At 51.0% G+C, this 24,450-nt stretch overlaps 3 protein-coding genes and 1 long non-coding RNA gene across 9 annotated transcripts; 2 read left to right on the top strand and 2 right to left on the bottom strand.

The window, feature by feature from the left end:
• Positions 1-835: 835 nt before the first annotated feature.
• Positions 836-3,093, bottom strand: LOC109500488 (translation initiation factor IF-2-like). Its single transcript, XM_045059879.1, has 3 exons — positions 3,088-3,093; positions 1,950-3,011; positions 836-1,368 (listed from the first exon to the last, which is right to left on the bottom strand). Exons 1-2 carry the CDS (start codon positions 3,091-3,093, stop codon positions 2,052-2,054), a joined length of 966 nt encoding a protein of 321 aa, XP_044915814.1. The 3' UTR covers positions 836-1,368; positions 1,950-2,051.
• On the top strand, positions 2,531-14,171 carry LOC101081807 (tubulin polyglutamylase TTLL13). 6 transcript variants are annotated; one of them, XM_019831858.3, is made up of 15 exons: positions 2,531-2,669; positions 3,284-3,554; positions 3,905-3,945; positions 4,661-4,779; positions 6,269-6,399; positions 6,630-6,786; positions 7,634-7,777; positions 8,141-8,226; positions 8,527-8,758; positions 9,244-9,428; positions 11,026-11,211; positions 11,507-11,687; positions 11,965-12,144; positions 12,936-13,047; positions 13,395-14,171. In XM_019831858.3, exons 2-15 carry the CDS (start codon positions 3,295-3,297, stop codon positions 13,649-13,651), a joined length of 2,271 nt encoding a protein of 756 aa, XP_019687417.2. In that variant the 5' UTR covers positions 2,531-2,669; positions 3,284-3,294; the 3' UTR covers positions 13,652-14,171. The 6 variants fall into 6 exon arrangements, with proteins under 6 accessions (XP_019687417.2, XP_006932316.2, XP_044914716.1 ...); XM_006932254.5 differs by having other exon boundaries at positions 12,729-13,047; XM_045058781.1 differs by having other exon boundaries at positions 12,734-13,047; positions 13,395-13,537.
• LOC109500487 lies at positions 10,151-12,095 on the bottom strand. Its single transcript, XR_002158049.2, has 2 exons — positions 11,958-12,095; positions 10,151-11,307 (listed from the first exon to the last, which is right to left on the bottom strand). It is a non-coding gene; the product is annotated as an uncharacterized LOC109500487 (long non-coding RNA).
• Positions 14,172-14,333: 162 nt separating the features above from the next.
• On the top strand, positions 14,334-20,187 carry NGRN (neugrin, neurite outgrowth associated). Its single transcript, XM_003986802.6, has 3 exons — positions 14,334-14,566; positions 14,931-15,041; positions 19,086-20,187. The coding sequence occupies exons 1-3, from the start codon at positions 14,403-14,405 to the stop codon at positions 19,687-19,689; spliced, it is 879 nt and encodes a 292-aa protein (XP_003986851.1). The 5' UTR covers positions 14,334-14,402; the 3' UTR covers positions 19,690-20,187.
• The last annotated feature ends 4,263 nt before the right edge of the window (positions 20,188-24,450 follow it).

Raw genomic sequence — 24,450 nt, 5'->3', positions numbered from 1 at the left:
CTCAGCCCTGAGTTGAATATTCCTCATCTACATCATAAGTTGTCCTCACAACTTGAGTACCGCCATTTAACACTTAACAGATGAGGAGCCGGAGGCTGACAGGTTTTGCAGCTTGCCCAAGGCCAGACAGCTCTCAAGTAGTGGAGTGGGGACTGTAGCACGGGCGGTCAGGTGTCAGAAGCCCGGGTTGTGCCCTTGTGACTGCCTCTCTAGGCAACTGCTCCCTTAATGGTGTCGTCCTTAGCAGTTGACAGGCCAGGCGCTGAGCTGAGGTTCCCGTCCCTGGATAGTTGGCTTCCTCTCTTCAGGCCTGTATGAAGCTTTTATGTAGAACTTTAGGTGTTTTATATCCCAAAAGATGTTATAAAGTCTCATTGAGATAAGGCAGAATATGTACAAGTAAAAGTTCGTAAGAAGAACAGTTTAGGGGTGCCTAGGGGGCTCAGTCAGTTAAGCGTCTGACTTCAGCTCAAGTCATGATCTCGCAGTTCGTGAGTTCGAGCCCCGCGTAGAGCTATGTGCTGACAGCTGGGAGCCTAGACCCTGCTTCAGATTTTGTGTCTCCCACTCTCCCTCCCCTGCTCATTCTCTCTCTCTCTCTCTCTCAAAAATAAATAAACATTAAAAAAAATTTTTTTAGGGGCGCCTGGGTGGCCCAGTTGGTTAAGCATCTGACTTCAGCTCAGGTCATGATCTCACAGTTCGTGAGTTTGAGCCACACATCGGGCTGTCTGTTGTCAGCACAGAGCACCTTTCGGGTCCTCTGTCCCCCCTCTCTCTCTGCCTCTCCCCTGCTCACTCACTGTCTCTAAATAAATAAATATATTTTTTTTAATTTTGTGAAAGAACCGTTTAACATTTAAATTGAAATATTACATGTTTAACATTTGAATTCCTATAGAATTTGGGTCGGCTTCCTCTTTTTAGCACCTTGCCGTAATTTTAGCTTACGCTTCTTTCTGCAAGTCTTTGCCTGTGCAAACTCCAAGAGCGCCACCTTGCTTTGCTTGCCCAGTTTGAAGGAAGTACAGATGACCGTTAGCACAGAGTGGATTTTGTATCCCAGGTGATGCGCCCAAATACCAGGAGTTTCCCCCGGACGGCTGTTCAGAGGAATGCCTTCTCAGGCCAAACCAAGTTTTTCCTTGAGAAGGGGGGAGAAAGTCAAATAGGTTTCTTTATGGCGGTACTTCTCAGCTGTTTTATGGAGTTCATGAATTGTGAGGGAAGGGACTTAGAAGCTTTTTCTCCGCTTAAGTGTGGAGCACTTAGGGGCCACTTTGTACTCCGCCCTGGGCTTTGTGCACACCATAGATAGGAAGGGATGGTCCAGCCCAGGCCTGCCAACTCTGCTTGCTTTTTGATGACCTGTGTAATGAAGGGGTTGGGGATTTGATCTAATGGGAAACCTTGAAGAGTTTTAAACTGGGGAGTAACAAATTTGCATTTTAGCAAGAATACTTAAGCTGAACGGATGGGTGCGGGGTGGCGGGGGAGGGGGGTAGGGGGGAGGGAGAACAACTGGGAGTCCGATTAAGAGGTTGCTGCGTGGTTGGTCAGTCCGTTGAGCATGGATTCTTGATCTCCCGCTCAGGTCATGATCTCAGTTCATGCACTGGCAGTGAGAAGCCGTTTGGGATTTGTGCCTCCCTCTCTCTGTCCCTCCTCTGATGCTTTCTCAAAAAAAAAAAAAAAAAGGTGCTGCCTGGTGGCAATTCAGGCAAGACACGTTCAAGTCCTAGAATAGTGCCTGGAACGCTAAATATTTGGAAAGAATGAGAAAAAATGATAGTCCTGGAAGCCAAGAGCCTCCAAATTATTTCAAGAGGGGAGTAATAGAATATTCTGTGCTGAAGGAACAGCAAGAAATGTGTCATTTAGAAAATGTCCACGTCTAAGGGAAGGAGACTGAAGTGTCCCCCAGATTTAGGCACACGGGACAGCCTTACAGTGACAAGTTGGACGGGGTCCGGTGGGGGTGGCGAGCAGAAGTCAGCGTGAGGACGCCAGGAAGAGCAGTGAAGGAGCGCTACGAGGAGGAGGCCGTTCTGTCACTCGGCGGAGCTGGCTAAGCCCGCCAGGGTGGGCACTAAGCACGGCCGCCCCTCCGGAGGGCGGGGACGGCGCGACACACGCTTACTAAAGCTCAGGGAAGGCCAGCAGGTACTTTTCCCGAGCACAGAGTTAAACCAAGCTCCGGGCTCGGCCCGCGGGATCGAGATAGCCTGGGGTGAGGCGCGCGTGAATCGGCGCGAAAGCGGAAGGACTCCACGTCCCAGCCGATGAGCCCCGTCGGCGGCCGCGGAGGCCGGGCCCCCCCCGAGGCCGCAGGCGGCCCGCACCTCCCCCGCCAGCGCTGGCGACAGGCCTTCAGCGCGGGGGAGCAAGATGGCCTCGGCGGGCGCCCAAGTGGGTGTGGTTCCCGGGAAGGCCCCGCCCCCAGAACGCCGCTCCAATGGGGACCGCCCCCGTGTCCATGGCGACGGCGGCGGCGGCTGCCGGCTAGCTCCAGGAGGCGCCGCCGCCGCCGCAGCCGCCGGGATCTCCCAGCTAGGAGCGAACCCCGGGGTGGGAGGGGAGCGGGCTCCCCCTCGCGATCGGCGGAGGCTGCCAGTCCTGTGGAGCAAGGAGGCGGTCCCGGAGGCCCAGCGACGCCCCGGAAGGAGCAGGTGTCGCGCGAAGGGCTGACATGAGCGACCAGCTGAGTCCAGCCTCGGGCAGCTAGGGGTGGACCCGGCAGCCCCTCCGCTGTCCTCGAAACCCCGGGTGGGCGGTGTCCGCCAGGGGCTCCCGCTCCGCCTTCCGAGCCCAAGGGGACTTAGCCATCGAGGGCCTGGCCCCAGTGTGTACACATGGAGAAACCGAGTCACGGAACAGGGAAAGGGCCGGCTTAGGGGACCTTTGGTTTTTCGCTCTATTTTAAAATTGAAGGTCCGCTCCAGAGCCCAGCCATCCCCCTTCCCAGAAATAAAAAAGCCATGGTCATGATCCCTGCCAGCTCTGTCCAGCTTCTACTTGCAACCCAATGTGTTGTATGGAGTAGTGATCTTGGGTGATCACGGCTTGTCGGGGAATCCAACATCTCACAGGCATTGCCCCCATCCCCACCCCCACCCCAAGCCTCCATTACCTACTAGGAACACATCGCATTCTGCACTGGGATTGTCCTGTTCGGAAGGCGCAGCAATGTTCCCTTATAACACGAAGGGGCTTTTTGTGACTCCTGCACGGCCTGGAGGAAGGAAGTGCTGACATATATTTCACTCTCACCCCCTCCCCTCAGAATCTAAGAGGATGGAGCCAGATACCTGTAAGACCAGTGAATCAGAGGAAGACTACGTTGAAGAAGAGGACTCTGGGGAGGAGTGTGTTAAAGAGGAAGCTACCATCCCTTCTAACTCTTCTCAGCAGGAACTTCCAAAGGCTGACTATAAGGAATTTGGGGATGGAGTTCCCTTATCTGTTGTAGCCAAGAAAATTCCAAAGAAAATCATAGCCCCAACTGACTCAGATGACTTAGAAGTTAGAAGGAGAAAGAGAAGGCGGAAACACAGGTAACGGGTCCCTGGACGACACCCCCCTCCACCCCCGCCACCTGCCTGGCTCCAGAAGAGAGCCACCCCCAGCCTCCCTTCAGCAGCCGGGGTCTTCCCTTTAATCTGCGAAAGAGGACCGGGAATACAGGAACATCATTAACCTTCTGGAACGAGAAAAACACAAAATCCAGAACCATTTGAGCTGGCTTGGTTTGCAGACTTAGCATGTCTCTATCATCCTGGTCTTCCGTGGCTTTTAAACGAACTGCATTGTAGATGTGTTGGGTGTCTCTTCCTCCGGGTGCCTGGCAGCCCAGGGTCTGTCCTTCATCCCACTCTGCCTGATTTCTACTGTTCCTTCATTCCAGACCCCTGGCCATCAACCTGACCAACTGCAAGTATGAGAGCGGTAAGCACCCGGTTCACTCACTCACAACACTGCGCGTAAGAGGGCACCTGCAGCTTTGACTCTGGGAATGGTCCCCCCGTCGGGCTCCCAGCCCCTGGGTCTCGTTAGGCTGGACTACAACCTGGGCTGAGCTACTAGCAGCTGAGACATCTCCGTTCCAGTTCGTCTTGGGGTTAGGGTGGGAATCTCCACAGTTAGCTAACAAGAAAAAAAAGTGACCGGAAGTCACCATTGCCCCCACCCTTCCCAGATTTCACCGGAGTTGAGATGAGAACAGGCTAATAGAGTTTTTTTCCAAGGAAGATTCTGGGGGCGGGGGGGGGGGGGGGAATTAAAAGAAAAAAATCACCAGCTGGGTCAGCCATCTCTCCATCTCCTCTTATCTCCACCGTCATCTATGCAAGGGGCCACCCACAGTGCGAGATGTGACCCCTACGGAGAGAGGGTCAGCTCTGCAGGTCAGAAACCATCCTAATTGAGAGAGAGGGTTGACGGGAGTAGAGAGCCAGGCTCTAGTTTTCTCCGTCACAGATTTTGGAAGGGCCTTGACAGCTTCATGAACTTGGAATTGTCACATGGTAATTAAACTGCGGAGCGGAGGTAAGAATCACCTCATCTCCAGTCCACTCTCTGGTCAAGTTACCCGAGCCAGCTGCCCTCCCGAGGCTCACTGCCAGTGGCCAGGCTGGCCCCGCTGACCCCCGTCTCTCCGCAGTGCGTCGGGCAGCTCAAATGTGTGGCCTAAAGGAGGTGGGGGAGGATGAAGAGTGGACTGTGTACTGGACGGACTGCTCTGTCTCACTTGAACGAGTCATGGACATGAAGAGGTTTCAGGTACAATCTCCTGACCCAAGAGCCCCAAGGGGCTGCGGCCCTGAATGGTTACTCCCGCCCTTCTGCTCAGGCGCCCGACGCCACACCCTTTGTAGTTGTCCCCTTGGGCAGAGCAGGAAAGGCCGGGCTCGGGGCTTCTGCTCCACTGGAAAAACTCTCCTCTTGGGTTCCTGGAGCTTCTATCATGGGAAGGAGGTATATGCTGGGCACTGCTCGCCTGGAAGCATCTGTGCCCAGCTGACCCCCTCCAGGGCCGGTGAGCCCACCGGAGGGGAAGGCTGGAAGGCAGCTTCAGCACTAACCGCAGGGGCAGCTGAGTGAGCCGGCTTCTGAACAGCTCAGTCCCGCATCCGCATCCATTGAGAGTCGGCGTGGGGCGTCTGGGTGGCTCAGTCCCTTGAGCATCCAACTCTTGATTTTGGCCCAGGTCGTGATCTCCTCGTTCGTGGGGTTGAGCCCCGTGTTGGGCTCTGTGCTTGGGATTCTCTCTCTTCCTCTCTCTCTCTCTCTCTCTCTGCCCCTCCCCATTCTCGCTCTCTTTCTCTCTCAAAATAAATAAACATTAAAAAAACAAAAAGAGGGGTGCCTGGGTGACTCAGTCGGTGAAGCGTCCGACTTGGGCTCAGGTCATGATCTCGTGGTCCCTGAGTTCAAACCCCGCGTCGGGCTCTGTGCCGACAGCTCAGAGCCTGGAGCCTACTTCAGATTCTATGTTCTCCCCCTCTCTCTTTGCACCCCCACCCCACTCGTCTCTGTCTCTCTCTTAAAAATAAATATTAAAAAAAAAAAAGGGACATGCAGGTGGCGGCTGTAAAACAGGCACAGTTAACAGCGCTCATTGAGGGCTCACTATACGTCAGACCCCGTGTTATCTGCTTTTATGTTCTTACCGCAATTAAATCCTCAAAAAGAACACCGGGTGGCAGATACTCTCGTTAAGAGGACACCAAGGCTCAGAAGTACTAAGTTCATGCAGCTAGGGTGTGGTAAAGCCAGTGAGAGAGCCCAGAACCTATGGGAGATGCTGCCTCCCGGCACCGGGCTTCCAGCAGGTCACCCTGGAAACGTCACACCCTGGGGGCGCCATGACCCAGCGCTCCCTGGGACTCATTCTCGATTTCCTTTTCTCTCTTGGAAAATGGTTTCTCGTTGGCTTATGCTCCCATGCCCCAGTTATCCTTACAGGACTAGTTGCTGGTGGCCTGGGGCATGTTAGAAGGTGGCCAGAAGACCCGAAGTCCTGGCGAGTCCTTCTCACTGCCCCTCGTCTCCCGACCTCGGTGTGGACGTGTGTTTTGGGAGAGGCCAAGGAGGAGGTTCTCACCTGCCTTAGGGAACCTTCCTTTTCTCCCTTAGGGTATTAGGTATAGTGTTTTCCTCCTCTGTGACTTCTGCCTTGACCTTCCCAGTCCTCCTGGTGTGCCCCAGACCCCAGGGGCTGCCAGTCACTCTGCTCGTGGGGGTAGGTCACCACCTGGCTCTGTTACAGAAAATCAACCACTTCCCTGGCATGACGGAAATCTGCCGCAAAGATCTGCTGGCTCGGAACCTCAACCGCATGCAGAAACTCTATCCCACGGAGTACAACATCTTCCCCCGCACCTGGTGCCTCCCTGCAGAGTGAGCGAGCCCGGCCCCCGGGGCTGATGTGCTGGGGGAGGAAAGGTCTCGCCACCTCACTTCCCTCCGGGCTCTGGCCTTGTCACCTGGAAGGTTTCAGCTGGTCACAGGAAAGTAGGTGGGAGACTGACGCTCCAGGAAGAGCACGGACAGGAGAGCAGAACCCCACCGGGGCCCTGGGACAGCTGCCACGCGCAGAAACCCTCTGACCAGCCCCCCTCTGCACACAGCTACGGGGACTTCCAGTCCTACGGTCGTCAGCGGAAAACCCGCACTTACATCTGCAAGCCGGACAGCGGCTGTCAGGGACGCGGCATCTTCATCACCCGAAGTCCCCGGGAGATCAAGCCAGGAGAGCACGTGATCTGCCAGCAGTACATCTCCAAGGTGAAGGGCGCCTCCGGACCGCCAGGGCCCTGCCCCGGCCTCATCTCTCCCACTGCCAGAGGGGGAAGCCAGGCTTCGGCTCCTACTTCCTATCTCCTCTTATCAGAGCCGTGGTTCAGAGCCAGCCTGCCTCGGTCTGAATCTGAGTTTTTCCACTTCTTACATATGTGATCTTGGACAATTTTTTTTTAATGTCTTTAATGTGTGTTTATTTTTGAGAGAGAGACAGAGAGAGACAGAGCGCGAGGGGCAGGGGCAGAGAGGGAGACACAGAATCTGAGGCAGGCTCCAGGCTCCGAGCCAACTGCACAGAGCTAGACGCGGGGCTCGAACCCATGAACCATGGAATCACGACCTGAGCTGAAGTTGGATGCTCAATGGACTGAGCCATCCAGGCGCCCCTCTTTTTTTTTTTTTTTTTTTTTTTTAGTTTACTTATTTTGAGGGAGAGGGAGAGAGAGAGTGAGCATGAGTGGGGGAGGAGCAGAGAGAGAGACAGAGACAGAGACAGAGGTCCCAAGCAGGCTGGCTCTCTGCCCCCAGTGCAGAGCTGATTTGGGGCTCGAACTCACAAACCGCGAGATCATGACCTGAGCCCAAACCAGGAGTCAGTCGCTTAAAGGACTGAGCCACCCAGGTGCCCCGAATCTTGGGCAATTTCTTACCCTTTCCGTGACTCAATGTCATCATTCGTTGAATGGGAAAAATAACAGTAACTACTTTATGCTGTATATGGTTATTACGACAATCAAACCGTTGGTTGTGCATCCGAAACACTTCAAACAGCGTGTGGTATAGAATGAGCGCTTCAGAAGTATTCTTCCCCGGCGGGTTTGCGTGCTTTCAGCCCTTCCTCATTGACGGCTTCAAGTTCGATATGCGAATCTATGTCCTCATCACATCCTGCGACCCTCTTCGGATTTTCATGTACGAGGAGGGCCTGGCCCGCTTCGCCACGATGCCCTACGCAGAGCCCAACAACAGCAACCTGGTAAGGGGCCAGACGGTGGCCCTGGGTGGGGGGGGACAGGGCGGCGCCCTCTTCTCCTGAGTGCTGAGGTTCTGTGGCGGACCAGGCAGAAAGGCTTGTTGCCGTCACCCGTGAACAAGCAATGGAACCAGCGAGCACCCTAACCCCGTGGCTGGGAGGAGAGCATTCGGTGGGTGGTGACCGCTGAAAGGTCCTCCCTGGAGGACGCCGGCCCACGCCCTTCCCCAGGAGCTCACAGGACAGTTCTTAGGTGAAGAGGAGCCCTTGTCCCGGGGAGGGGAAGGTCGTAGAAAAGGCAAGGAAGGGCTGGAGAGGAGTGCTTCGGGGAAGCAGTCTGAGCGCCGCGGGCCGCTCTCTTCCCAGGATGATGTCTGCATGCATCTGACCAACTATGCCATCAACAAACACAACGAGAACTTTGTCCGAGACGACGCTGCGGGCAGTAAAAGGTACTCCCGGCTCTGGCTGTGCCTTAGCCTTATAGTCTCAGCAGCCCCTGAAACTGAGCTGGCTCTTGGGAGGCCGATCGCTCAGGAAAACCACCTTCACAGACCCCTGTCCTGTGCTTGACCTCTAAATGCAGCCCTGCCCCCACCCTGAGGACCAAGCCGGGCTCCAAGCTGCCAGGAGCCCTTTGAAGTGTAAGGAATCTGGGCACAGAATCAGGGTTAGCCATAGGGAGCCTCTTGCCCTCGGCCTGGCCCCAGTGGTGTAGAAACTGGTCCTCCTCTGAGCCCTGGGCCTCACAGGAAGCTGTCGACGCTCAACGCCTGGCTGCGAGAACACGGCTACGACCCCCGAGAGCTGTGGGGGCACATCGAGGACATCATCGTCAAAACCATCATCTCAGCCCATTCTGTTCTTCGCCACAACTACCGCACCTGTTTCCCCCACTATCTGAGCGGAGGTACATGTGCCTGTTTTGAGATCCTTGGTTTTGACATCTTGCTGGACCACAAGCTGAAACCCTGGCTGCTGGAGGTGAGGATGATCTTCTGGGCTTTGCAAAACCCCGGGGCCTGAGGCCTCCCTGAGCAGGACGCCTGGGCTAGGAGTGCAGTCAGGTGGTGGAACAGAGAATGGGGGACACGGCGGCCCCGGGGTGGGTAGGAATGGCAGAAGGCAGTAGGCGTCTACACTCTTGACCTGCTGAGTCCAAGCCGAGTGATCTCTGGCCTCCACCATAGGGATCCAGGAGTTGGATCCCAAGTGTTTCCCCTTGGAATCTTTTTGTCTTTAGGGACACTGTATCTGTAGAGTCAGGCTGTCTGGTTTGCTCTCAGCAGCCTGTGTACCGGAGGGATCTCTGTGGCGGGGTCCCGTGGCCTTGGAAGTCAGAACATCCAGCCTCCTGGGCCGAGGCCTCTGGAGGGGGATGTCTTGCCTGGACTGTCCAGTCCGGCCTGCCCGAGGCCACACGTGCTCAGGCAGTGTGGGAAGGGTGGGATGATGACTCCTCCTGGCAGGTAAACCACTCCCCGAGCTTCACCACTGACTCCCGCCTTGATCGCGAAGTGAAGGACGCACTTCTCTGTGATGCCATGACCCTTGTCAACCTCCGGGGCTGTGACAAAAGGAAGGTGATAGAGGAGGACAAGCGGCGAGTCAAGGAGCGGCTTTTCCAGTGCCACCAGCAGCCACGAGAAGCCAGGTGGGCCACGTGTCTGTCTTCTTTGTCATTACTTTCCTGACGGGAAAAGTGCTCCTGTAGGTGGCGAAGAGTCTGGGGGTAAGGATTAGCCGTGAAGCACAACTGTGGGTTTTTTGGCGTAGATGACGCATTACGTATCGCAGATAGTATGTTGGAAATTCAAAAGATCCTGTGAAGAATCCCTTCCTGTTCTCCGGCTACTCAGTTTCCCCCCGAGGAGCCAACCTATGCCATGTGTATGCTTTAGCAGTTAATGCACGCACACATACATAGGAGTGCGTATAGTATATACCTGTAGAAATAACTTATACAGATGTTTTTCTCTCTTTACCTACCTAGATAGTAGTGTAACCTTCACACTCTCTCTACTACGTGTAGCAACACAGCTTAGAGCTATTTTCTATTAGCTCATAAGAAGCTCTTTGCGGTTTGATTGGCTGTTTGTTTTTGGTTTTGTTTTTTAATGTTTATTTCTGAGAGCGAGAGAGACAGGGGGTGAGCGGGGGAGGGGCAGACGGGGGGGGGGGCGGGGGGAGACAGAGGATCCGAAGCGGGCTCGCTGCTGTCAGCAAGGATGTGAGGCTCTAACCCACGAACCACGAGATCACGACCTGCGTGGAAGTCAGGCGCTCGACCAGCTGAACCACCCAGGGGCCCCTTGTTTTTGTTTTTAACAAAGGTCCTCTAGACAGGTTATAATAATGAAACAGAAAACAGTCTAGTCATGCAACAATAAGAGGTTATTTAAATCAGCGTCTTTCACCCACTGTTGTTTTAAGATGGGTTACCAACACGGTGATTTGCTGCCGATACTAAATAACACATACAAATGGAGTGGAATTGGAAGCATTCCTATTACAGTGCTCTTCCCCACCGGGGTTGCAATATGCAGGCCCGTGTGTATTTGGTTTGCTAGGATATCCTGAGGGCCTGGCACATAGTAGGCGCTCTCATGTGTGAATGGAGGGGAAGCAGGACTGTCACTGGAAATACGCTGGCTCTTCCCACAGTGGGGCTGCACATGTGCCTATTATATCATGAGTGATGTCTTTCAGTGGGGAAAAGGGTTCACAACTACTGGACTTCATAAATGAAAGTACAATCACAGAACCACGTGACTACTAGGAAGCCATTTAGCAAGGTTGTATGATCCCATTTTTGTCAGAAACCAGAAAGGAAGGTAGTCGGTGGCAAAGCCAGGGTTCAGACTCGGGGGTCCCGCCCCTGAGTCCATGCTCATGACCAATATGCTAACTGCACAGTAAGATTATGGGAGGTTTTATCTTCTTTTTGCTCTTCTACATTTTTCTGTAATTAACATAGATTACTCTATGATCAGAAACCTAAAAGACTGTGAGAACTTGGAGTGCTAGCGTGCACTTAAGATGAAAACCAGATTTCTGGAAGTCAAGCCCAGATTTCCGTGGCTACACACAAGCGGGATTGGCCAGAGGGCCTTCGCAGCCCTCGCTACGTGGGCAGAGGCCAGAAAGGCCGTGAAGCTAGCAGAAGGTTCTCAAAGCCTTGGCCGGCCTTCTTTTCCCCACTGAACATTCTCAGAGCCCTCCCGACTCACTCTGGAGCTTGGTTTCCCTAGGCGAGAACAAACTGAACTGTCGCAAGCAGCGATACTGGACCAGGAGCGCCATGAGGACTCCCACCTCGGGGGGTACCGGCGGATCTATCCTGGGCCTAACACGGACAAGTACGCACCCTTCTTCAAGCACAACGGCTCCCTCTTCCAGGAGACTGCTGCTTCCAAGGCTAGAGAGGAGTGTGCCAGGTACTTTGCCTTACCTTGTCCTCTGTCCACTTGGGGGGCGGGGGCATATCCTGAAGCTGAACTGCTCGCCAGCAGGGTAGAGAGGAAGCCAGACACCTGAGCCAAGAGGAATGGAGTCATAAATTCTTTCGGGCTCAGTAACTCCATATAGGAGGTTTCCCATTTCCCCCCCTCATTCTTCTCTTGTCTGCCTCCCAGACAGATCTGATTTCCCACTCCCCCATCCCCACTTCCCCTCACCCTGCTTCCCCCCAACATAATCTCTCCAGTGTCTGAAGCTGCTGTGTCTTGTCAGACAGCAACTGGAAGAGATCCGCCTTAAGCAGGAACAGCAGGAGACCTCAGGAAATAAGAGGCGGAAGGAGAGCCGGGACCAGAACCAGGGTGAATCACAGGGAGAGAAGAGCCGATGCAGGGCCCGGCTCCGGGGACTCCCCGCCCACTTGGCTTACAGGAGCCGGAACCAGGAGAAAGAGGTGCCCGGGGTTTCGGTAGCTCTTGCCTTTCAACAGGAAATAGGTTGGGTCTAGAGAAGGGAGGGAGAGGGAGAGGAGTTCCTAATGAATACGTTGGATCTGACCTCGCGGAACGGGGGCTGGGGGCGGGGGGAAGAGAACGGACAGCAAAGGGGACCTTCCACTAGGGTCAGGGAATGCACAGAGGCAGAGCAGGCAGGAGTCCCGCAGCCATCGTCGTCGATGGTTTGGGACTCGCTCTCGGAGATCTTGCGTTCAGCCCTCATGTACCTCGCAGCTGCTCCCCGTACACGTGGATACCATGCATCCTCAAGAAATCGTGGAAGAGGAGGAGCTGGAGCGGATGAAGGCCCTGCTACAAAGGGAGAATCTCATCCGAAGCCTCGGTATCATAGAGCAACTCAGCCACATGCTGCACCCCAGCCACCAGGGCCACAGAAGGCTTCACGAGTATCGGGTGAGGGTCCCTGCGCAGCATCTCGCAGAACCAGGGAACAAGGGCTGCACCGGCACACGGGGGTGGCCGCGGCCCAGAAGGCTAACGTGATGGTGTCTGGCAGGCACGGAGCCTGGGAGAGCAGCTCCTGCTGGGCGCTGGGAAGGGGTCTCTTGGTTGCTTTTGCATTTGCTCCCACGCTCCCTGGTGTTTAGTAATGACATCCGGCAAAGTGCAGGTCCTGACCTACTCGCAAGAGGTGTGTTCTCTTTATTCCAGTCTTGCAATAACCCCAAACTCATGCCTGACGAATAAGAAGGCCGCCGCCCTCAGTGGCTTCTGTGTAATCTCTCTCTAGCCCTGCCAGTGCCGTGGCTCTAACGGGAGATAAGCAAACAGACTTGGGCCAAGAGAACAGCTACCGCATTCACTGTTCCCTGGGCAGGTGTCAAGCCTGTTGGGTCTTCTGTTTTTGCTGAGCCCCCAAGGAGTAATTGGTTAAATAGGGGCCACGGCCTAGAAGAGACGTTTCGGTTACCTACTTTCTTCCTCCAGTCCATCCAGCCTCACAAGAAGTGTGGTAAGGGGCTGCTCTTCTCCTCTAGCCTAGATTTCACCAGGACGGGCTGGGCAGTCAAGAACTGCAGTCTGTGAGTCTGGTCCCACTGGTCCTCCTGAGAGGGGCCACCAAAGAGCAGGGCCCTCCTCATTTCCTGCATCCAGTTCGGCCCCACGAATTGATCCCCAGGATCTTAGGGCCACAGCCAAGCATGAATGCTGCAGTTCCACATCATTCCTGGTGCCATCTACAGCCCAAGAACTTCAACTGGATAGGAGCTCGAGCAGCCATCGGCCCCTCTTCGTTGTCAATGAAAGCATCGGGAAGGCACTGTTTTCCCAGTGCCAGAGTCAGGCTCAGTAGCCGTAAGTACGCAAAACTAGCTCTGGTCACTCTGACTTGTGTAAACATTACAGCTGGGACAGTCCCAAAACACCACAGGCCACTTCCACCAGTGTGGGAATGGGATGGGTAGTGGACCCACTACCTCCTTCTACATACTGGACCCTGGGAGAAATGGCAGTACAGTCCTAGCACTCAACAAACACAACAGGGAAACAGACAAGTAAACAATTACAATACAGTGTGGCAAAGATGCTGGAGGGAAGCAAGGGATGCCATTCTTCTATGTTGGTAATTGGGTGACAGTTGGTAAAGAGGGAGTGAATCTCCTGTGAATACCAACTCAGGGGGACCCATGTTTCCACTGCAGAAGGCCAAGCCAGCAGAAGGCTAGAAGCCATAAACACAGCCCTGGCAGGATCAGTGCCATCTTCTTTAACCCCAAAGCAGGGCTATCTTCTGCAACCGGAAAGAGTGGCAAGTAGCTCATGGACTCACTGCACCTTGCCCTCGGTGGTAGACACCGAACACAGTGCACCCAAGGCCCAGGATCTCGCTCTCTGCCCTGCCTCTACGCCCCTGATGCAGCATACCACTCCACTCCTTGACATCAGCCACCACCGGTAAATGCAGGACGGAAGCCCAGCACTCCACCTCTCCTGGAGAACCCCCTCAAGTTTCCGAAGGCGCAGAGGGCCTTCAATCTTCGCTAAATGAAAGACTGCCACCGGGCTTCAGTTTGAAAAGTCCTGGCCAGGAACCCTGCTTGAACAAGGCAAAACACAAAGATATCAAGAATTCCTCAATACCCTAAGACTATCTCCAGATCCGTAAAGACTAAAAAGATGAAGAGGAGCCAGGGCCGGCATCTCCGCCCTTCAAACCTTAGCCTGGATTTATCGCTAGGAGATGGGTCTGAACGCTGGGTGCAGCCCGGGGCTGGAGGTCATCCTGGCGACAAGGGGCCCCCTTCCCAGAGGAGCCGAGTGCCCAAGGCACGGGGCAGTCGCCATCGGACGACCGCCAAGGAGACGCCCTTCCCCCTGCCGTGGCGGAGACAGGCCGGCCTGGGCAGCCATTGGGGCGGAGGGGTGGCTCTTGGCAAATGACTCCGACTTTTTATTAAAGTTTATGGCGTTTTCCAGGAGCGTTCTCTAGCTCATTCCGGCCCTTGCGTTCCAGGGTAAACGCTCGCCACTGCTCCTCTCCGGAAGGGTGAACCGCAAGCGGGTTCAATCCCAGCTAACGCACCCTCAGCCGGAAGCGGAAACCACGCACGACCATCCTGGCTTCCGCCGCGCCATGCCACTTCCGGTCCCGCCCCCAGACTTCCGGTCTCTCTGCCCCTGTCGGACTGTCCCGGGCTGTTTTTGTCGACATGGCGGTCGCTCTGAACCTTTTGCTGGGCTTGCGTGTTCGTGCTGCCGTGGCTCGCTGTGGTTTCGCGACCCGGGGGATGGTAGACCCGGGCACGCTCGGCCGGGAGCCAGACCCCGATTCCGACTGGGAGCCGGAGGAGCGGGAGCTGCAGGAGGTGGAGAGGTACCGGCTGCTTCCCGGGCCCTCAGCCTGAAGCAGGGCTTCGCGCCCCCTTGGAGCCGGGCGTTGTAGCGCCGCATCCGCCGCAGCCCTTCTTTCTTACCCGTTGTCAGGGGGCGCAGGGGCAGGTGTGCGGCTCCTTTGGGACGGCAGGTTTCTTCACCAGTGACGTGTTTCATCACCCGTTTAGAAAGTTCGGCATGCTTACGGGCTGTTTTAGGGATTAGGTTTCTGGGGAGGTTACAGACGTGGCCTGGTTTCCCTTGCAAACAAAAAGAAGAGGGCTGGGCCTGTGATTTAGCGCGAGGCTCCTCAGCCACCCGTTTTGCTCCCACGCTTGGCTTCTGCCATTGGTTCTCTCCCCCAGCACCCTGAAACAGCAGAAAAAAGCCGCCCGATTCCAGAAAATTCGGAGACAAATGGAGGCGCCGGGTGCCCCGCCCAGGACCCTGACGTGGGAAGCCATGGAGCAGATCCGGTGAGAATCATTGTAATAGTTTACTTTTTATCATTTTAAGTTTTCTAAATGAAAAGGAGAATAGATGAATTTGCATAAGCCCCTCATCTAAATTTAGTAGTTTTTAACATGAGGACACGGTTCGTTTTTGCTGAAATTTTAGAATAGTAAGCTGTAGACCTCACAGCCTTTAACTTCAAAATAGTTGTCATGACGTTCTTAGGCTAATGTCAGGGATGGGGACTTACAAGATTATGTACGTTTTTCGGGAGAGCAAACCCATATCATTAAAATCTTAGATCCCTTTTTAAGTTTTAAGTTTGTTTTGAATAACAATGCGTGGCATATAGTTCAAAATTAGAACATTATTTGTACACATTGAGAAGTTTTAATCCCAGCCAGTCTTCAGTGAGACTATTTTTAATGAATTTTTGTGCCTTTTTTCAGGTTTCCTTAAGCAAATACAAGCGACTATGAATGTAGATTAACTTTTCTTTTTTTTTTTTGCATGTTTTAAAAAAAATTGTTTTTAACGTTTATTTATTATTGAGAGACAGAGAGGCACAGAGTGTGAGCAGGGGAGGGGACAGAGAGAGGGGGAGACACAGAATCCGAAGCAGGCTCCAGGCTCTGAGCTGTCAGCACAGAGCCCAACATGGGGCTCGAACTCACAAACCATGAGATCACGACCTGAGCCAAAGTCGGTCACCTAACCAACTGAGCCACCCAGGCGCCCCTACTTTTATTTTCTTAAGCACAAACAGTAGAATATTGTAAATACTGTTCTACACGTTTCTTTTTTCATATAGTTTTTTTTTTTAAGATATTATTTTCACATAATTTTTACAGTCGACACGGCACTTGAACTCACAACCCAGAGCTTAAGAGTCTCATGATCCATTGGCCCAGCCAGCCAGGTGCCCCTTTTCACATATTTCATAGATCTTTCCTCTTCAGAAGACAAAGCTCCTTTTTGAAGAAGTAATAGTAAATCGTAATTTTTGTTTTTAATTTTAAGTAATCTTTGTGCCCAACGTAGGGCTCACACTCGGGACCCTGAGATCAAGAGTTGCATGCCCTACTGGCCGAGGCATCCAGGCGCCCCAGCACATCATAATTCAGTTAACCAGTCTTTTATGAAGTGTGTTTCGGTTGTTTGCATTCACTTGCTATCACAGATAGTACTCTGATGAGTAACTTCGTGTACACCTCGTTCCACATACCTTCCACGTGTATTTGTTGTGTACATTCCCAGAAGTAGAGTTGCTGCGTGGAAGGACACATGGATTTGCCTTTTGATGAATATTGCTAAGTTGCCTTCTGTAAGTTGTGTGTCATTTCCCATTCCCATCAGAGTGACTCTGAAACAGACACTTAGAATGAAGGGGATTCTATAGAGCAAGGAGATTTTGTGAGCCTGTAGTACTTCTCTCATGTCCACTTCCTTTCCTTTCTGGAACAACTGCTCTTCCACATCTTCCTGTCACCTCCCCTTCTGTGGCTAATAAACGTCCTTTTACTTCAGAGAAAAAATTGGCCATTAATTAAGAGCTCTTTAAATGTTTCTTTATTTTTGAGAGAGAGAGCTTGAAGGGGGAGGTGGCGGGCAACAGAGGATCTGTGCTGACAGCCGAGAGCCAGCCCGATGTGGGGCTCGAACTCAGATCATACCTGAGGTGAAGTCGGGTGCCTAATCGAGTGAGCCACCCGGGCACCCCTAGAGCCCTTTAAAGCTTCTTGGTCTTCCTCCTTATTTTCCTTGCTCGATGTTAATACCCTTATTTACATCCCAGGGGAAGTGGTAGCCCTTCATTTGTCTAGGACCCATCCTCTGTGTGCACTAAGTCTTAGATGTATCTAATTCCCCAGAGACCTACCGTCAACTTAAGGTTCTCCCTCACCCGTTTGTTCTTTGGCTGCCTACCCTTTGTTGTTTTGTTACAACAATGAAACTATTGTCCACAAATCTTATCAGTGACTTCCTCAGTGCTAGGCATTCCTGCCATTCCAGTCTCTAGCCTCCCTAACGTTTTTTGCAGCGTGTGACCCTGTAGTCTGCTTTCTTGAGATTCTTTCTTCCCTTGACCACGGTACTACTCACTTCTCTTTCTAGGACTCCTTTTCTCAGTTTCCTTCCTGGGGTACCCTTAGAGTTGTGTCCTTGGTCATTTTATCTCCCCATATTTCCCTGCCTAAAGCCAGCCACTCGCGTGGCTTCGGCCACCATTGGTCTTGGCTTGTGACTTCCAAGTCTGTGTCTCCCGTCTGTGTTTATCTTTTGACTTGTATATCTTCAACTGTGCGCTAGCCCATCTCTGTTTGAGTGTCACGTAGGTTCTTCAAACTGAACATAATCGCAAACTCAACAAGAGAGAATTTATTGTTGTCCCCTGGCAATTTCACTTTGTTCCTGTTTTCCCCGTACCCCTGAATGTTCCCACCAAACACTCAAACTGAAATCTGGAATCTCTGCCTACTTCTGCCTCCAGTTATTTAGTCCTTACCAAGTTCTTCCGTTTGGCCTTCCTAAAATATTCCTCAACTCTCTTCCTTCTCTGCTTTCATTGCGGCTGCCTCAGTTCAGACTGCCTAGATTACCATGAAAGCCTCTTGGCTGATCCTTCCATTTCTAGTGTTGCCACTGAAAACTACTCCCTAGATTGAGCTTAGAAAGGAAAAGCTGCTCATGGCATTCCACTGCTTAAACTCCTTCCTGGATCTGCTTGTGGTTTGCCATAGCTTGGATGTCCTGAATGGCAATTCTTTTGCTGTTTTTTTTAATTCTTTTTTTTTTTTAACGTTCATTTATTTATTTTTGAGAGAACATGTGCGTAAGCGGGGGAGGGGCAGAGACAGGGACAGAGAGAATCCCAAGTAGGCTCCGCACTGTCAGCACAGAGCCTGCCATGGGGCTCGAACCCATGAACCACGAGATCATGACCTGAACTGAAATCAGGAGTCGGACGCTTAACCGACTGAGCCACCCGGTTGCCCCCGCCTTCTGCTATTTTTGAATATACCCACTTAAAAAAAAAAAAATCCTCCCTTGATTCACTGTTGATTTGGGGATAAACTTCAGAGTCGGAAGCATGACATCATCTTGCTTCTGCCCTCACCGTTAGACAAGTTGAGCTGTTGCCAACAGTGGTGATGTGCTGTTTTGCATTTTACGTGCTGCTCTCCCTACCATCAATACCTTTGAGGGGCGCCTGGCTGGCTTGGTCAGAAAAGAGTACGACTCTTGATTTCAGGGTTTGTGAGTTCAAGCCGCACGTTGGGTGTAGAGGTTACTTAAATAAATAAGACTTAAAAAAAAAAATACCTTTGAGGGGGCACCTAGGTGGCTCAGTCGGTTAAGCGTCTGATTTCAGCTCAGGTCATGATTTCATGGTTCATGAGTTCAAGCCCTGTGCCAGGCTCTGTGGTGACAGCTCAGAGCGTGGAGCCTGCTTTGGATTCCGTGTCTCCCTCTCTCTCTGCCCCTTCCCCACTCGTTCCCTGCTCATGCTCTGTCTGCCTTTCTCTCTCAAAAAGAAATGTTTAAAAAAAAAAAATACCTTTGATCTCTTCTTTCTCTTCTTTCTGCCAGCTTCATCTTTACTCCTCTTCATCCTTTTAGGCCTTTTAGAGGGACTTCTGAAGCAATTCCTGAGCCACCCGGCAAATGTTGTGATAGCCTGTTCCTGGGTCCTCTGGGTGCTCTCACAGCATTCTCTGCTATGCCTTACCACAGTAGTGTTGTATGTTAATATATCTGTCTCCACCGCCAGATTGTATGTACTCTGAAAGGAAGGACAGTATTCGTGCATCCCCAGGATCTAACTGGGGCCTGGTACACATTGGGAGGAGTTTAGTTCTTGTGAAATAAAAGTGACCTAAGAGTGGTTGGGTGTTGCTGTCGGTGTATGGGAACGGAACGTAGCCATTTGATGGCACAAGATAGAGACTGTGTTCACGCTTTTTCCAAGCCCTCTTCTTTTCACACAAATATAACTAGTATTGTCAGTTAGGTACTCTGATAGCAGACTTTTTCACAACTTGAAAACCTGCTTGTTTTTCCCATAGATATTTGCGTAAAGAATTTGCAGAGTCCTGGTCAGTTCCCAGATTAGCTGAAGGCTTTGGTGTCAGCACTCATGTGATCCGGAGGGTTTTAAAGAGCAAGTTCGTACCCACATTGGAGCAGAAACTGAAGCAGGATCAAAAAGTCCTTAAGAAACCCGGGCTTGCTCTCTCGTTCAGGCAGCTCCCAGGTTCTCAGGATTCCTTGAAGCCGCTCTCCGCGAGCCACTCTGGATCAGGCTCTTCGTTGATGCCAGCAGATGAAACCTCATTCAAAGGCTGGGGTCACAGCACAGCTTTGAAAGTGATAGAATCGAACACTCACAGTACACCAAGGAGACAGAAGGGAGGGGATAAAGGAATCCAGGATCCGCAGCGGGAGCACTCTGTGCCTGTTGCAGATCTAGGTCACGGGCAAGAGCTGCAGAAGTGCTCCACCAGCGATCGTGCGGGTTCTAGACGAGCCGACGGTGATGGATTGCCAACTGCCAAGAAGCTGGAAGAGTTGAAGGCGCAGGACCCAGGTGACCAGAACTTCAGCAGCAAAGTAGTCCAGAGGGGGCGAGAGTTCTTTGACAGTAACGGGAACTTCTTGTACAGAATTTGAGCTGGAGCCTGGTTTGTGGAGATGCCACCTGAAACGCAGCTGGGAGAGTAGGTTTGGAGCTGCCTGGACTTTTGTGTGTGGATCATCCGCCTTGGGATGGGAGGAAGTGATGAGCCTGGACCATGGGAGGAAACAACTGCTCAGATATGAATCTGACAAGAGGGCAGTGAACTTCATAGGGCCGATGTGTATGGCAGGGCAGGGTTAATGACTGGCTGGGTAGACTCCAGTGTCCTGGAGCTCTGCTCCTGATCTGACCCGTGTGGATCTTCAGTACTCCCCATTTTTGCTTGGGCTCTCTGTATGTTGAAACCAGCCCATGTTGCATGCGTTGTTAGAACTTTTCTGTGAAATTTGCAGTATATGTTTGGGAAAAAATGAAAAGTTTGCCTTCTGATCTCATTTACTTCTTGATTAATGAACACTAATAGTTCTGGAACTGCTTTATCAGTAGAATGTTTTCATTATGTGCAAAAGAAAATAAAATGTAGCAGTTTGTGTTGATTGGTGCTCTCTGGGGTGGGAAGAGTGAGGGTTCGAAGAGACCAGAGGTCCTTTGTCATTAAACATAGGAGAGAGATGGGGCCAGAGGAGTTCCCAACAAAGGACACTGTGCAGATCACCCTGCTTAGTAATTGATGTTGACAGCTAAAAATTAGGACATCATACCTTCGCTGCATCACCTGGTCTAAAGGAGCTCCTCTTTCCTTCTGTTGGTGGGGCTCTGAAAGAGATTAGGGTATGGGGGGGTTTGATCCATGAAAAAAAAAAAAAAGGCGAAGGCTTTCGGGCCTCCGGCAGCATCTCTAGCTACTTTCAGAAGCTTCAATAGCATCTTCACTGTTGTCATCAGATTTTTGCGATGGAGCTGTGATGGGGGCGAGAGCAGATTATTGGCCCCTTTCAAAAATTAGGGGACAGTCTCATTTTCAGATATGCTCGAGGCCACATGGCTGCTGCTGAGCAGTAGCACAGGGACTTGAACCCAGGTCTGACCTTTAATTCAGGGCTTCTAAAATTCCAGGAATCCATTCCTGCCTGGCATAATTTCTGTTAATTTCCCAAATCTTTTAGAGACCTTTCATTATAACCAGCGTGATTATCAGTAGAAAATTCAGTGAGACACGTGCACGCAACGGAAGAGCCCAATGACGGTTTTCAGCCATGCCTCATTTTAACAACTTCCTGGCAAAAACTGGTTATTCAGAATTGAAGTGCAGGGTGTTTAATGAAAATAATTGATTTTCCAAACCTGTCATTGAGTGTGTTTGTGAATCTCCTTGCTATTTCAAATGTCATTAATAGCCATTACAGTATCATTGATTACTGTTAACTTGGGAATTTGTTCAGTATAAATAGCAAGGCCCTACCACCTGCCAATCAAAGAGAATCCAGTTTCTGGTAATACAGCAGCGGGCAAATAAGGTCCTATTATCACTGCTCTGTCACTAGCCTATTAATACACTAAAAAAATCTTTTTAATGTTTATTTTTGAGAGAGAAAGTGCGAGAGAGAGAGCGCGAGCGAGAGGGAGGAGCAGAGAAAGGGAGTCAGAATTCAAAGCAGGCTCCAGGCTCTGAGCTGTCAGTACAGCCCTGTGGGGCTCGAACTCACCAACCATGAGATCATGATGCCCAGGCGCCCCTCAGTACTTTTATGATTAAAACATAAGGTAACTAGAACTTTTTAGTTTTAAGAGGTAGAAGATGCTACTTTAAAAAAAAATTTTTTTTTATAATGTTCATTTATTTCTGAGACGGAGACAGAGCGTGAGTTGGGGAGGGGCAGAGAGAGAGGGAGACACAGAATCTGAAGAGGCTCCAGGCTCTGAGCTGTCAGCACGGAGCTCGACGTGGGGCTCGAACTCCCCAACCGTGAGATCATGACCTGAGCCGAAGTCAGACGCTCAACCGACAGCCACCCAGGCGCTCGAGAAGATGCTAGTTTTTAAATACATTTTTTATTTTAGAGAGCGAGCGAGGGAGAGAGGTAGAATCCCAAGCAAGCTCCAAGCTCAAGCGCTCTGCTCAATGCAGGGCTTTATCCCATGATACTGGGATCATGACCTGAACCAAAATCAAGAGTTGGGTGTTCAACTGACTAAGACACCCAGGCGCCTTGGAAGATGCTATTTGATTAAAGTGGCATTTAAAAAAATACTTATTTGGGGGAGACAGAGCATGAGTGGGGGAGGGGCAGAGAAAGAGGGAGACAGAATCCGAAGCAGGCTCCAGGCTCTAAGCTGTCAGCACAGAGCCCGACACGGGGCTCAAACTCACAAACTGCTAGATCATGACCTGAGCCAAAGTCAGACGCTTAACTGACTGAGCCACCCAGGTGCCCCGGGCATTTTTAACTCCTGTAAGTCATTTGACCATGCCCTCTCCCCAGTTGGCTACGGAAAATTAGAAGCTGTTGTTAAAAACTTACCTGATAAGTTTGTCATTTACCTCATTCCCTACCATCCTGTTACTTACCAAGCTTAAAGCTTTTTTCCATTCTTAAAAATGCCAATCTAAGGTTTTGTCCTTACTAGTTCTTTGTCTCCAGATTTTCACATGGCCAGTTCCGTGTCATTCAAGTCTCAGATCAAATGTTACTTTTTTAAAAATAAATATTTTTAATGTGTGTGTGTGTGTGTGAGAGAGAGAGAGAGAGGGTGGGGGAAGAGAGATTGGGAAAGAGAGGGAGACAGAATCTGAAGCAGGTTCCAGGTCCAAGCTGTTAGCACAGAGCCCGATGCATGAGGTCATGACCCTAGCCGAAGTTGGACGCATAGCTGACTGAGCCATCCAGGCCCCCCTCAAATGTTACTTTCTTAGGCTTTCCCTGATTACCCAGTCTAAAGCAACTCCCTTCACATTCTATCACCACGTTCACATTCTATCACCATGTTTAATATTCCCTGCCATTTGAAATGGATTGCCACTGTATTGTCTGTCATCACATACTTTGCCTCCATTAGAATGTAGACCCATGGGAGCACGAGACCGGTCTGTGTTCATTGCTGTAGTTTCAGCTCCTAACATAGATTTCAACATTGGTTGAGTGAATGAAGAAATGGTTGGAAAACCTCACCGATCAGCCAGTCCACAATGGCAGAAAGCCCTGCCTTTTACCTCTGCCAGCCTACTCATCCAGACCTCAGCCAACAAGACCTAAGCTTTCTCCAAGTTGATCGGTTCCTGCTTTATTCTGTCAGCATGTCTCACATCCTAACTCACCAGCACTGCAGTGTTTTGGGAAACTGCGCACCCTTCCCCCAACCCAAGCTGGAAAGGGGGAGGTGGGATTCACCCAGTCTGTTCCACTGGGCTGGGGTCATAGGACTCTATAGTGCCCTCTCCCCAGGGAGTCCCATTTCATGACACGATGAAAGCCATTGACATCACAACATACAAGGTGGAGTTGCACTTTGGGGGCATAGGTGCAGGGTCAGGTGGAGGAAGCAACAGTCGACAAGGCTCTGCCCAAGTTGGAGAGAAGGCGGCTGTGGGTGGAATGGAAACTCTCTGCAACCTTGGGGCCAAGCTCAAGAGGCTAGCGAACTACAAACAGAAGGGACTTAAGTCCCTGCGCCCCGGAGGGTATATGTGTCACTAATCTGCTCAGGGCAGTTTCCACCTCCGCAGCTGAGATTCAACCTCCTGAGGGGTGGGGGGAGTAGGAAAACCTCAGTACAAAATACTAGATGAGCTCTTGAAGCCCAGTGTGAGCAGAAAAGCTTCTTGTTTGTTTTTTGTTTAATCTTGTATTAGAGGATTTTTCAAGCATATGAAAGTAGGGATAATATTGTAATGCAGTGAACCCCTGTGTACCCATTGCTCAGTTTCACATTTAACGTATGGCCAATCTTTTTTCATTATTTGCCCCACAGGTCCCCCTGGCTTATTTTAAAGCAAATCCTAGACTTCATATTATTTCATCTGTAAGTACTTTAATATGTATTTCAAAGAGATTAGGACTCCTTTTTAACATAGACACATAAGCCATTACTATACCTTAAAAGTTTTAGTATTCAATATCAGCTAACATCCCGATAATATTCTCTTACTGTTTCATAAATGACTTACTTCCACGTTTGATTTCTTGGGATTAGGATCCAGACAAGGTCCACATTTTGCAACATTGCATGATGTGGTTCTGTCCCGGGAGTATCATATTCTAAAGTGGTTTCTTCCACTTTATTCCCTTCACTGTTTTATGGGTTATTTACCTTACGAATTTCCTGTGTTTTGGATATAGTTTATTTTATTCCTATGATGTCTATTATCATGTCCCTACTACTCTCTATATTTCCTATCAACTGGTAGTTGGATCTTGAGACTTGATCAGATTCAATTTTTGGTATTGAGTGATGCTTTGTACTTCTATGTGTCTCACCACGAGATGAGGATGTGATGTTATAATTGATTAGTGAGTGCAGGTATTCTCAGCGGATCCGTCCATTACAATGGCTTAAAAACAAAACAAAACAAAAAAACAAGGCGGATATGGATGATTACTATCACCCCTGAAAATTCCCTAATTTCTCTTCCCAGGCAATTCTTACCCCAAAGCCAATTACTTTTCTGAAAAATTTTCCACCACTGATTATGTTATCCTGTTCTAGAACTGTATATTAATGGCATCATACAGATGCCACCCTGTATCTGGGTTCTTTCATTTATTCCGTTATTTTTATTGTATGAATATGCCACAGCTTATTTATCCGTTTTCCCAAGAAGGATATTTATCCAAACTCCGGTAGCCAAAGGGGGC

The sequence above is a fragment of the Felis catus genome, chromosome B3 (genome assembly GCF_018350175.1).
Source record: "Felis catus isolate Fca126 chromosome B3, F.catus_Fca126_mat1.0, whole genome shotgun sequence".
Classification (NCBI taxonomy): Eukaryota; Metazoa; Chordata; class Mammalia; order Carnivora; family Felidae; genus Felis; species Felis catus.
The sequence above is the reverse complement of the archived record's forward strand: the minus strand, read 5'-3'. Positions and strand labels throughout refer to the sequence as shown.

Excerpts from the sequence above, each read along its gene's own strand:
- LOC101081807 (XM_006932254.5), top strand. The coding sequence starts at position 3,295 with ATGGAGCCAGATACCTGTAAGACCAGTGAATCAGAGGAAGACTACGTT. Across the intron at positions 11,688-11,964 it reads GCCGGAACCAGGAGAAAGAG|CTGCTCCCCGTACACGTGGA; the intron begins GTGCCCGGGGTT and ends TGTACCTCGCAG. Across the intron at positions 13,048-13,394 it reads CAGAGTCAGGCTCAGTAGCC|AAGGCCAAGCCAGCAGAAGG; the intron begins GTAAGTACGCAA and ends TTTCCACTGCAG.
- NGRN (XM_003986802.6), top strand. The coding sequence starts at position 14,403 with ATGGCGGTCGCTCTGAACCTTTTGCTGGGCTTGCGTGTTCGTGCTGCC. Across the intron at positions 14,567-14,930 it reads GAGCTGCAGGAGGTGGAGAG|CACCCTGAAACAGCAGAAAA; the intron begins GTACCGGCTGCT and ends TCTCTCCCCCAG. Across the intron at positions 15,042-19,085 it reads GAAGCCATGGAGCAGATCCG|ATATTTGCGTAAAGAATTTG; the intron begins GTGAGAATCATT and ends TTTTTCCCATAG.